We start from the raw sequence: 11,340 nt of genomic DNA, 5'->3' as shown, positions 1-11,340 counted from the left end.
ATATTAATTTAATACATTTGAGCCTGGAGTGGCCAAGCTAGCAGTGAGGCTAAAAACATGGTGTAATTGACGACGTGTCGGGGCTTCAGGACATTTCAGAACTTTTTAGGATTTGTTTTTTTATTCTTTTTATTCTTTTTTTTCCCCCCAAAACTGGCCGCCACTTGCACCAGTTACTTGGGAGGGAACTGCAGCGCCTTTTTCCTGTGAAACTGCAGCAGCGTGAGGCTGAGTGGAAGCGGCGGAATTCCCTTTTCTAGCCGTGTGAGCTTCGCTCTTCTGTGCATCCTCGTTTGCAGCTGTATTTGAGCACATGGAGAGCTGCTGGTCCTGTAGACGGTCTGCGTCTGATGTAAATGGATTTAAAAAAAGAAGAGAAACTTGCCAGACTCGCTACAAATTTGATCTCCTGCCGCCATTAGTCAACTTCCTGTATCTCTTTCAAAATAAAAGCCTGCAGCAGCACCTTTTCGATGAAATCCCAGCATGAGAACAGTGGGTTTCACTGTTCTTTCTCCTCGCCTTTGGGAAATGTCACAGATTAACAATGCATTCACAAACCACAGAATTGTTCATCGCTGTTGGCAGGAATTTTTGGAGGGGGGGGAGAGAGAAAAGTCTTCCTCAGTTTTATGGAATCGAGCCTCAGTACCGTTTATTTTAATTGCAATAAATAAAAGATATAAAAATCCACAGAGCCACAAACTGAAGCGTGGAGCTCCTCTGCCAGCAGAAATCAGAGGAAACCAAACATTTTAATTCTAGATGTATAAATTCATCTGTGCTTCTCTGTCCCCCGGCCTAAAGAAAACTTGGTAGTCCAACAAGCGGGATGAGACACATTCAGAGAGTCTGGACTTTTCCAAAGGGAAATTTACAGTGACTGTGAAATTATGGGCCAAATACGATGCACATTCTTTATTCTTCCAATCAAGCAACAGAAATCTTCTTTAGAAGGAAAAAAAAAACTTTTAAAGAATTGACAAGAATAAGAATCCCCCCCCCCCAAAAAAAGGATCTTGAATTTCCTGAAAGATAAAGCAGAAGTGATCTGGCTGTGTTTCGACCATTTCACTTAATGAGGATGGTTCCTTGCAGCTGCACAACGCCAGCTGGCTGTTTCTGGGGGAGCAGATCCGACCCCGGGAGGCAGCTCCTGCTGAGCCAGGATTCTTCACTTCTTGTCAGTGCTTTCGACTCAAAGTGCCTCCTAACATTTCTAGTAGTTCGGTGTCATCAGCTCCAGAATTTACTTCATGCTTTAAGAACCTGAAAGTAATCCATCTGCTTAGCTGACGTCAGAAGTTGAGTCCAACCATATCAAACCTGTTAGTTCATTCGGGAGGGGGGCTCGAGGTTGGATCCAGACTCCGAGGGGAAAGATGAGGTTCTGTTGGCTCTGGTTCTAGGGATCGAGTGTGTGGGGTGAATGATGGGTTTTATCTCCGTGCGCCTGCAGACACGTCCGTGGCAGCAAGACTTCACGCGCCAACTGGTGGGAAACGTTTTGACTTGATTCTGTTGCCGATGCATAAAAACCTGGGTCCTAACTGACTGGAACGTGCAGCGTCCATTCAGTCAGCTGTCAAAGTTGCTTGTCAGGGGTCAGAGGTCACATGTGGAGTGTTGTGGAAGGCGACCGGAGCTGGTTGTCATGGCGCTTTATGAGCGGGTTCTGATCCGTCTCCAGCTCCCTCTGCTTCTGTAGTAAACCCTGGAAACACACATGGACACAGGTTTGTATGTCTCGACTTGTGAGGACCTTCGCTGACTTTACAACCACAGAACTGTTCTGGTTCTGATCACATCTGTTCACGACATAATGAACCCCCATGAGCGAGAGTCAGTGAGAGCCTCTAAATATTGGATTTTGATACATTTTTACTCAAACACATCCATCCATTGTCTACTGCTTATCCTTTTAAGGGTGGTGGGGGGTGGAGCCTATCCCAGCAGCCTTCAGGTTAGAGGCGGGTTTCACCCTGGACAGGTCACCAGTCCATCAGGGCCAACACATAGAGACAGACAACCATTGGCTCTCCCAGCCACGCCTACGGTCAATTTAGAGTCTGGATTAACCTGGTCCCTCTTGATGTCTTTGGACTGTGGAGGAAGCTGGAGTACCAGAGAGAACCCAGCAGGAACAGGGAGAACATGGAGACTCACCCAGAAAGACCCCGTGCTGCAGCCGGGGCTCCACCCACAACCTTCTTGCTGGGGGGCCACAGTGAGGACCACTGCTCCACCGGGCCGCCCTCACTCAAACCCCAGAGGATAATCTCCTACAGTAATTTTAATTTAGGACTAAAAGATTTGGGAAACATGTGAAAAGTGGGAATATTCTGACAGCTGTAGCAACTGGGTCATGATTTACAGAGTTAGACAGTCATGTTCGTGTCATTATTCGCATTTTGATTTAAAGACCATCCTTTTTGGTTCCAGAGCTGTTGATTAGAACAGGATCTGCAGGCTGGGAAATCTCTGCTGCCCCACAACACACAAGTGAGCAAGTGTCATATTATGATATCAGTCAAGTTGGATCGATTGTTCCATCTCAACTCTGATCATCTGTGTGTGTGTGTGTGTGTGTGTTACCTGTCGTAGCTGGGCCAGGCCTCTCAAGATCTCCAGCTGCCGGGGTGTGTGTGTGTTATGAAGCAGCTCCGGGTGGACGAGGTTCTCTCGATGGGACGGAGCAGGGGGGGACACGGAGCTGGGAGGAAGAGCTGCTGACCAGAGGAGGCAGATTAACTCTGAGTGTTTCCAGCAGAACTTCCTCAGTCTATAATCCCCGGTTTACTTTAGTGTCGTTACTTTTGCTTCATGGGAATTTAATCTGATTGACAGTTCTCACACACACACACACGTTTTTCAAGCTGCTGATGTCATGACCAGCTTCACGTCTACCAGCAGTAATGATGAAGTACTCATATGTTGTACTTGATTCACGTAAAACTAAATGGGACAAAATTACTTCATTTTCAGGGTGAACCCAACCTGCGTGAGTGAGAGGTGGGGGGGTGTCAGCCGGCTCCAGCGGGCCCAGGTTCAACACCTCGTCAGTCCGTACATAAGGAATGAACTCCAGGACGGGAGGATGAGGAGGGGAGCTGGAGACCTGCTGGCTCCGCACGCTGTGGAGGAGACGACGACAGGGAAGAGGATTCAAAACAAACGAGAGAAAAAAAGCAGAGGTGAAGAATGACGGAGAGCTGCTCACCTTCCAGCGCTGGCAGCTGCAGAGCTGCTCTGACCTCTGGAAACAACCTCCACCTGCAACGGTTCACATGAACACTCAGCAAGCAGACAAAGAAACGACCACCGCACCGTTCAGTACCGGAAAGCGTCCGACCTTCTTAGAGCTGGTTCTGGTCTGTGAGCCGTTGGAGCAGAGATGAGGCTCGGTTCTGGACACACAGGTCCTCTCCTGCAGGGCGAGGAGCTCCGCCTGCCTCTTCAGTCGACTCTCCTGTCGGTTCTTCTGCAGGGCGGCTGGGTAACGCTGCGATGCCGGAACAAAGCGATGGCTGGGCCTGGACGAGCACAGGACCAGTAAGAGCTTCAACAACAACGACTGCACTTTTGTCACCTCTGATTTCAAGACGAGACAGTCGCGTGACCAGGACCACGACAACGGGGACTAGAGCTACGATACCGTACATCCATGTTTGGATTTTACATCAAAAGCGTTAATGTGTGGGATGCATGACCTACTGAAATCAGAGTAATTACTGATGTCGTGCCCCCCCGCAACCCTTAATGTGTAGGGATAAGTGGAAGACAATGGATGGATTTCTGTCTGTTTAGGAAGTGGTGTCAGGAGGTGCGGCCCCAGGTCTTTTCAGTCCACATCCAATCAGAACAGTTAATCTGACAACATCACGGCGATGTCAGCGTGTGTGCCTCTACCTCTGAGTGTTCCATTCAGGTCTCCTCTTGTCTTTCCTGTTTCTCTCTGTCCTGGCAAACGCTTCATACAGATCTTCTCCTCCCGCCTCCGACACACAGATGTTCTCCTTGCCGGTTCTAACAGCTCGGTTCCTGCCGCTGCTGTTGCCGCCGTTAGGAGGAGCGGCCGACAGAGAGGGAGGGGGCCGGTACTGAGCAGGGACCTCGGGAGTCTGAACTCTGTCTGGTCTGAGAGGGAGTAGAGGAACTGCTTCTACAGACAGACACACACGCCTCCCACATGAGTGCATGCAGTGATACTTGCAGCTGGTCTCCAGTCAGTGGAATAGTTCAGTTACCTGTCTGAACAGCAATGTCTTTGTGACTGCTCATCTTCTTCAAACACTGGGCTGGGCTGGAAGCTGCACACAGGGAGCACACGTCTCTGTCAAGCTGCTACTACTTGCCCCCCCACCAGCTTTGAGAGCAAGTGTTGCTGCGGTGTAGCTCACCACTGGGCTCCGGTGTCTCCTGCACGTCTCGGCCACCAAAGTCTTCCTTTGGCTGCTCCTGCAGGAGACACACGCTAAAGCGTCACTCTCACTGAACATGGACATCTTCAGATGAAAGCTAAGCTCATCCTGTTCTGCAGTGTCAGCTGTATTCACGAGTGTCACCTTGGGTCTCTCCCTCTGTGTGTCCAGCTCGTACTGCCTCTGCAGCCTCTCCCTCTCCAGCGCCACCCTCCTCTCCTCTTCCACCTCCTCCACCCTCCTCCTTTCCTCCTCCCGTTCTCTCTGCTGCCGACGTTCCTCCATCTGAGCCTCAATCGCACGCTGAAGGAATAGAAACCCATCAGTTGTTTAGAAATGTAAGTCAAGTCCTCCTCCTCCTCTTACCTGCTGCTCCAGCTGTTTGAGCCTCTTCCTCTCTCGCTCCTCTATCTGGACGGGGTCCAGCAGGGCGGTCATGGTCCGTAGATAACTGGACAGGAGACAAACAGGACTGTAAGTACTTCCTCATGAACTGCCGATCCATTGAAGAAAGGAACCCCTGAACAAACGAGCTGAGACACAAATGCTTCTTTACTCTCTAACCTTCTCTCTCTCCACACAGTTACTTCAATATTCCAGATGAGATAGTCTCCATACTATAGAGTACTACAATTAGCTGGAGTTCAGTTTTATGCTACGCTGCTTCCTCCTACTTGGTTCTGGTCGGGTATCTGCTGGTCAGTTCCACGCTGGCTCCTCCAACACTCTCTGCTCCGCAGCTACTCGTGGCGTCCCAGACCAGGGACAGGCTGGAGGAGGGTTCCCAGTCCCCCCGCTCAGAGCCTGCATGGGGGGCTGGAGGTGGAGCTGGTGGCACTCCGGTCGGGAAGAGAGGTCTCTGCTGCAGGGAGTCGAAGTGTGAGGCCCAGAGATCGTGATCCTCCGCCTGCAGAGATGCCGGACAGCCAGAAAAAGCCAGACTCGATCATCAATCATCGGTACAACCACTGAGTCTCTACTGTAAATGCTTTTGACTGGTTTCTACTGGACCAGACTCTGGTTTCTACTGGACCAGGCTCTGGTTTCTACTGGACCAGGCTCTGGTTTCTACTGGACCAGACTCTGGTTTCTACTGGACCTGTCTCTGCAGCAGTTTCTCCCGTTTCTTGCGCTCCATCATCTCCTCTCTCTGCCGGTCCAGCTCCTGCAGCCAGCGTCTCTTCTCCTCCTCTTTCCTCTCGACATTTACAACCTCCTCCATCGGCGTGATTACCTACACACACGCACACACACTCTCTTAAAAAAAGTTCTGTTTTGTTTTTGTTGAGGAAATCAGATGCGCTGATTGAGGTTGCGGTGCAGCAAAGCGAGTGTTCACTCCCCACAGGAAGTCCACCACACATGAACAACCTGTAGTCTGGCTGGCCAGAACGAAACACCACACATGAAGCATGTTGTGGGAATCCAAAGGAAAAAACAGTTGCATTTCTGTTGGGGGACTGGGATTTCTTTAGTAGGTTTATAACAGGACGACTACCCAAGAGTGCTTTTCAACAGGGGAGATTTACCCCGAGCCTGAGGCTGGATCTGATGGCTGCAGGCTGCTCTCTGTGGCTGATGGAGCTCTGAACTGACAACACACTTTCTGTGTCCTCCTTAGCCTGAAGAACAAACACAAGTACACACACTCAAGTTTACTATGCAAATACACAAGTTCTGTCAGATCAAAGCTGTTCTCAGGTCTTTCCCCTTTGAAAGTGCCGCCATGCCTCCACCCTCAATTCCACACCAACGGAAGAAAACAGACCATGAAAAACTGTGCTAATGAACTGTTATTTTGGTTCGTTCTCTTCAGATGAGACAATAATGAGGTAATGTTTCGCTACACAATGCAGCCCTATTCAAAAAACACACACAGCTGCTACTCTTCTAATTTTCATTCAGTGTGAAAATGAATCTGAACATTTAGAAGGAAACAGAAGTCATCCCTATGAGGAACCGCTCACTGTCTGAAGATCTGCTGTTGATGTGTTCCCATCGTGACGAAAACTTAATAAAAATGTCAAAATGCATGTCGTACCTGCAGTCTGCCAGAGGCTGAACGCTGCTGCTTCAGAGCCATTTGCTCAACTGAGACACACACACACACACACACACACACACACACACACACACACACAATGTGAGATAAAGCATAAATTACAGGAGCTCAGTTGCAGGGCAGGTGAGGGATAGCAGACATGGAGGAGTTAGCAGTGCTGCAGAGTTGGTGGGAAACAACTATGATTCAAATATGAATCAACGGAGCATTGAAATGTAGTTTGTGTGTGTTTACTTAGTTCTCGCCTCCACTGAGCCTTCTTGGTTTCCATGGCTGCTCTGCTGTCTGACTCTCGCTCCCCCAGCCAGCTGAACAGACACCCAGACGCCCTGGACAACAGCAGTAACGTTCATTCCGTAAATGCCATTTTAGACCTACAGACTAAAAATACAACCGCACGATGTGGATAAGGGCCCTGAACTGCAGGATGTCACCGGAACATCGGCATCTCCGAACCAGCAAATTTCTACAGATATTTGATTGATGTAAAAGGAGGAAAGCTCATTTGTCCAGAGGCCGGAGCTGAAGCGCAGTCAACACCTGTCATCATGGAAATGAGCCGGGCAGGTGGGGCCTACGTCTTTATTCATCCCTTAATGCAACATCAACATTAACTTTTAAAAAGAAACATACTTGAATATAATAAAACACACTCTCACTATATCTATATATACATACATATATATCTATATCTATCTATCTAGACATATACACACATATGTATATGTATATATATATATATATATATATATATATATATATATATATATATATATATATATATATATACTGTATATATATATATATATATATATACTGTATATGTATATATATATATATATATTGTATATGTATATATATATATATATATGTATATATATATATATATATATATATATATATATATACTGTATATATATATATATATATATATATATAAATTTGGTGAATAAATTGCTAAGAAAAAAGACAATGAAGAAACACTACAATGTACAGTAGTTGCGCATGTAATATAAAACCTAACAAAGCAGCATGTGTGCTATTTTTTTTTTGCAAGTTGCAAGTTCAAATCCACCAATGTGAGAGAGCAAAATCTGCTAAAACGTTCATTATCCGGCCATCTGGCGGGCAATGGGGGATGAAAAAGGACGAGGCTTTCCTCAGCAGAAAGGTGCTCGGCCTTTAGAGCGCAGCCACCACACGTGGGACGCTTGTGATAGCTGCGAGGCTTTCAGGGACAATGCAACAACGCATTATTTCTAATGGCTTCTAGTACGGCTGCGCCACATTGAGCACACAAGCAGCGCACCACTGGGCGAGCTTGTGCACAGAGCAGCAGTGAACCTTCACCCTCTCTGAACACTGACTGCCTCACACTAGCACTCCAACAGTGCTCTTAAACCACTAGTGAGCGCAGAGATGGATAGATAGACAGATAGATGGATAGATAGACAGATAGATGGATAGATGGACAGATAGATAGATAGAGGAATTAAGTGGCAACTACAAGTGAGGGAGGGGCTGCAGTCGTGTTGCCTGCTGGGAATGGTCGTTCAGTGCATTGTTGATGATGTGTTTACAGGCCATTTAGAATTAAAAATGTAATTTTTTCCATACTGAATTATAAATCATATTTTTCTTTCATTATTCACTTGAGTGGGGCAGAGCTCTGGTTCTCTTCTCGGGTCACAAATTTACGGTCTGTGGGTCGTCTGGCTTTCTAGAGTAATACTGTTAATCGCTGAACACGTTTGTTTGAATGTTGTGTGTGTCTATACAGGAGCTTCTTTCTGTTAGCAGGATAAAACTTTTTGTGAAAATTCTTGCTGAGAGGAGCTCCTCACCTTTTGTCTTTATCTTGTAAAACTCCAGGTGTATCAGTTCCTCCTCCTCCTCCTCTGTCCTCCTCCTTCATCTCTTCTCCTCCTTCAGTTGTCGAGGACCCAGACTGAGAGTCTGTTTGATTTTCTGTCAGAGGAAAACATATGACGTTTTCAGGGAGAGGACACAGACTGACCCTATATGCCGCAGTCCAGGTCATTGCCACTCCAGACTCACCCTGGGTCCTCTGGTCCTCTGACTGGCGCAGGTCATTGCTGAAGTTCTGGACAGTGTTGAGGATCCGCTGCAGCTTCTCATGGGTCAGACACACTACGCTGTCCTTCAGTTCTGCATCTCTAAAGAACAGTGGGTCCTTCAGATCCACATCCTTACCAACTTCACTCCCACTATTATGAAGATGACCTTTATTCCCATTGGCTCTTAGGGATCCAATGGCAAAGCTGTGTTTGTGTCGGTCTGACTTCACCTTCAACACACACAAAAACACCAGGGGTCAGAGCTCAAAGGTGAAGAGCAAAGTGAAAAACCTGGGACCGAGCATGAGGCGTACCCTGGGGGATGCGTGATGCCCCCGTGTTGTGGATGTTGTCACACTGGTGGTCAGTCCCTCGTCCGCAGCGGTGAGGGGGGCAAAGGAAGCTGCTCCTCCTCCTGCCTTGAGCCTGCCATCCCGGGTCCTCCCTGCCTGCTGCTTGACTGGCTGCTCCATGTGCACGTCATCCACACAGCACAGCTGCCTGGAGCTCAGGATGTTGGCCACTTTGGGTCGGAGGCACTGCTTCCACAAACATGGTACATCAAATTAGTCCAAACTGTAAAAATGCCCACCCAGTACTGTAAAACTAGAATATTATAAGGAGATTCCTACCTTAACTGGTTTCTTGCCAACACCTAAAGAGAAAAGATGCACAGCCATCAATATTTTACCTCCACACATACACAGCTCATATTCTTTTACTGTCCCTTTACTTTTATTTACAGCTGATTTAGTCTCGCAACCCAAGACTGGACATCTCATACCAAATCGCCGTCATTGTTTTCACTTGGGAGGATGTCATTTTTTTTTATCAAAACTAACTGTAAACCATAAATCTGCAACTTCCATGCAAACAGGGTAAAAAGAAAAGATCAGCACCAGCTAAATGCTGGTTAATTACTACCATGAACAACATACTGCCAAAACTAGTCAAGCTGCTATTTCAGCAGCAGAGGATCTAATATGAAGAGCAAATGGGTGGAAAAATAAATATCATGGAGAGGGTTCTCACCGTGGTTGAGCACAATCAACCTGGGTTTTCCATTTTCAAGTTCAAAAAGCAGGCCGTCTCTGTGAAAAAGAACAATATCAGAGAAAACAACACAAACACATAAAGTTGGGAGCCGACTTGTGTGCAACACCAGCACGTCAAATGCCTTAAAAACGTAGAAAAGGAGAGAAAATTAGGATAGAAAGGAATCGCGGGCGTACGGAACATATAAGTTGTAAATTTAACTGCTTTCTTACCCACTCTGGTTGCTAAAACTAGTACCTGAACACATTAACAGCTCATTAGGTTACGTTTTAGTTTTTACCCTTAAATCCAGGAGTTTGAAGGTTTGCATTGTCATGTTGCGTTTCTACATTCAAGTATTCAACTCACCACAGTGGTTTCACTCATTTCAACCTCGACTTGTTGAAACAAATCGCTGGTAACTGAATTACAAGAGCAACAACCGCTTCCTACCGCCAGCTACAACACATTACTTTTTTTTATTTTATTTCCTGTAATTTGCATGTCGCTTTTTTTTTTCTAAAACAAAACTGCTCTTGGTCAATAGTTGCCCCGCAAGGCAAAATTAAATGATAATCCCCAAGCAATTCACGGCACAGGCACAGTCAACGCACTAGCCTAGCTAGCTACCATTTATTTAACGATCAAAATCAGCCAAGAGCTCACCCGATATTCATGCTGGCCTTCAGGGTTTTAGCGAGACGGTGATTTGTTTGACAACAATCGTGTAAAGGCAGAAAAGACTGTTGGGAGGTTATTTATCGTTCAGGAGAAGCTGGTTCGTCCACCCCTCGGTGACCGCACGTCCAGTTCCTGCTCGCTGGATTGTAAACGTTGGTTGCTGACAACGACCAACAACGCCTTCACCGATTGGCTCATCCTCACCCAGTTGAAACATCAACAGCCAATCAAATTTCTTCGTTTGAACGGTCAGGACGGTATTGCATTTACAGACCTGGGATTTTTATGAACTACGTTCGAGGGGAATTTGTTCCAACAAAGCAAATATTTTTGTTAAAATGGCAAGATCATATTCAAACTGTATCATAACGGAATGATAATTACACACTTTATTTGTATAGCAACTTTTGTACATAAAATCCAGCTCAAAGTGTTTTTTTTATTATGAGGCTTCACAAATGAGCACAAATGCAAGCAACAGCATGGATAAAATTAAATTATAACGATTTAGTAGGAATGCATTCAATGGAGAAAAATATATTGATAAAAGGAAAAAAAACGCAATAAAAAAATAGTCCTGCTGAAAGCCTTCAAGCGGAGGTATATTTTGAGCTCTTTGGACATGTCAAAGAGCTTTCCTGATGAATGCACACAGGCAGGGTTTGCCACAATTTTGGTACAAAAATGAAAAAAAGCAGCTTCCCTACTTTGCTTGTGGAGGTTTTTTTTTTGTGTTTTTTGGGGGGGGGGGGTTGATTAAAAGACCAGCTTTAAAGGATCTAATTGCTTTTCTGGGCTGATGGGATATTAAGAGGTCAGAGATGTATGAAGGCGCTACACCACTAAAGAATCTTGTAGGTAATTAAAAGGACCTTCAAATCAATTCTCAAAGAAACAGGGAGCCCATGCTGTTCAGATAAAACAAGAGCGCTACGTTCTCCCCGTTTGGTCTTGGTTAGAGTTCTAGCTGCTGAATTTTGTATGAGTCCTGTCAGGACTTTTTAGAAAGAAAGAAAAACAGTAAAAAAAATAAAATAAAAAAAAGTAATCTTTTAATATGACT

The 11,340-nt window shown here is 46.1% G+C and overlaps 1 protein-coding gene across 3 annotated transcripts; it reads right to left on the bottom strand.

The window, feature by feature from the left end:
• Positions 1-259: 259 nt before the first annotated feature.
• On the bottom strand, positions 260-10,699 carry ccdc66 (coiled-coil domain containing 66). Of its 3 annotated transcripts, none has more exons than XM_086200214.1 (21): positions 10,263-10,699; positions 9,594-9,652; positions 9,194-9,216; positions 8,876-9,103; positions 8,542-8,791; positions 8,328-8,451; positions 6,718-6,812; positions 6,463-6,512; positions 5,951-6,043; positions 5,521-5,655; positions 5,096-5,328; positions 4,788-4,872; positions 4,566-4,724; positions 4,401-4,458; positions 4,248-4,310; positions 3,910-4,162; positions 3,353-3,533; positions 3,221-3,273; positions 2,998-3,134; positions 2,596-2,729; positions 260-1,714 (listed from the first exon to the last, which is right to left on the bottom strand). In XM_086200214.1, exons 1-21 carry the CDS (start codon positions 10,271-10,273, stop codon positions 1,613-1,615), a joined length of 2,526 nt encoding a protein of 841 aa, XP_086056340.1. In that variant the 5' UTR covers positions 10,274-10,699; the 3' UTR covers positions 260-1,612. The 3 variants fall into 3 exon arrangements, with proteins under 3 accessions (XP_086056340.1, XP_086056341.1, XP_086056343.1); XM_086200215.1 differs by having other exon boundaries at positions 261-1,714; positions 8,876-9,100; positions 10,263-10,689; XM_086200217.1 differs by having other exon boundaries at positions 262-1,714; positions 2,596-2,726; positions 10,263-10,686.
• Positions 10,700-11,340: the final 641 nt, after the last annotated feature.

Source organism: Aulostomus chinensis, chromosome 3 (assembly GCF_037954235.1).
Source record: "Aulostomus chinensis isolate RoL2024-O1b breed Wild chromosome 3, RoL_Achi_v1.0, whole genome shotgun sequence".
In the NCBI taxonomy this organism is placed as follows: domain Eukaryota; kingdom Metazoa; phylum Chordata; class Actinopteri; order Syngnathiformes; family Aulostomidae; genus Aulostomus; species Aulostomus chinensis.
This window is presented reverse-complemented; position numbering and strand designations above follow the sequence as displayed.

Bases quoted from the DNA above. Each gene is read 5' to 3' on its own strand.
- ccdc66 (XM_086200214.1), bottom strand. The intron at 8,792-8,875 runs GTACGCCTCATG...TGTGTGTTGAAG, and splicing joins GGCATCACGCATCCCCCAGG to GTGAAGTCAGACCGACACAA. The intron at 5,329-5,520 runs GTCCAGTAGAAA...GCATCTCTGCAG, and splicing joins AGAAACTGCTGCAGAGACAG to GCGGAGGATCACGATCTCTG.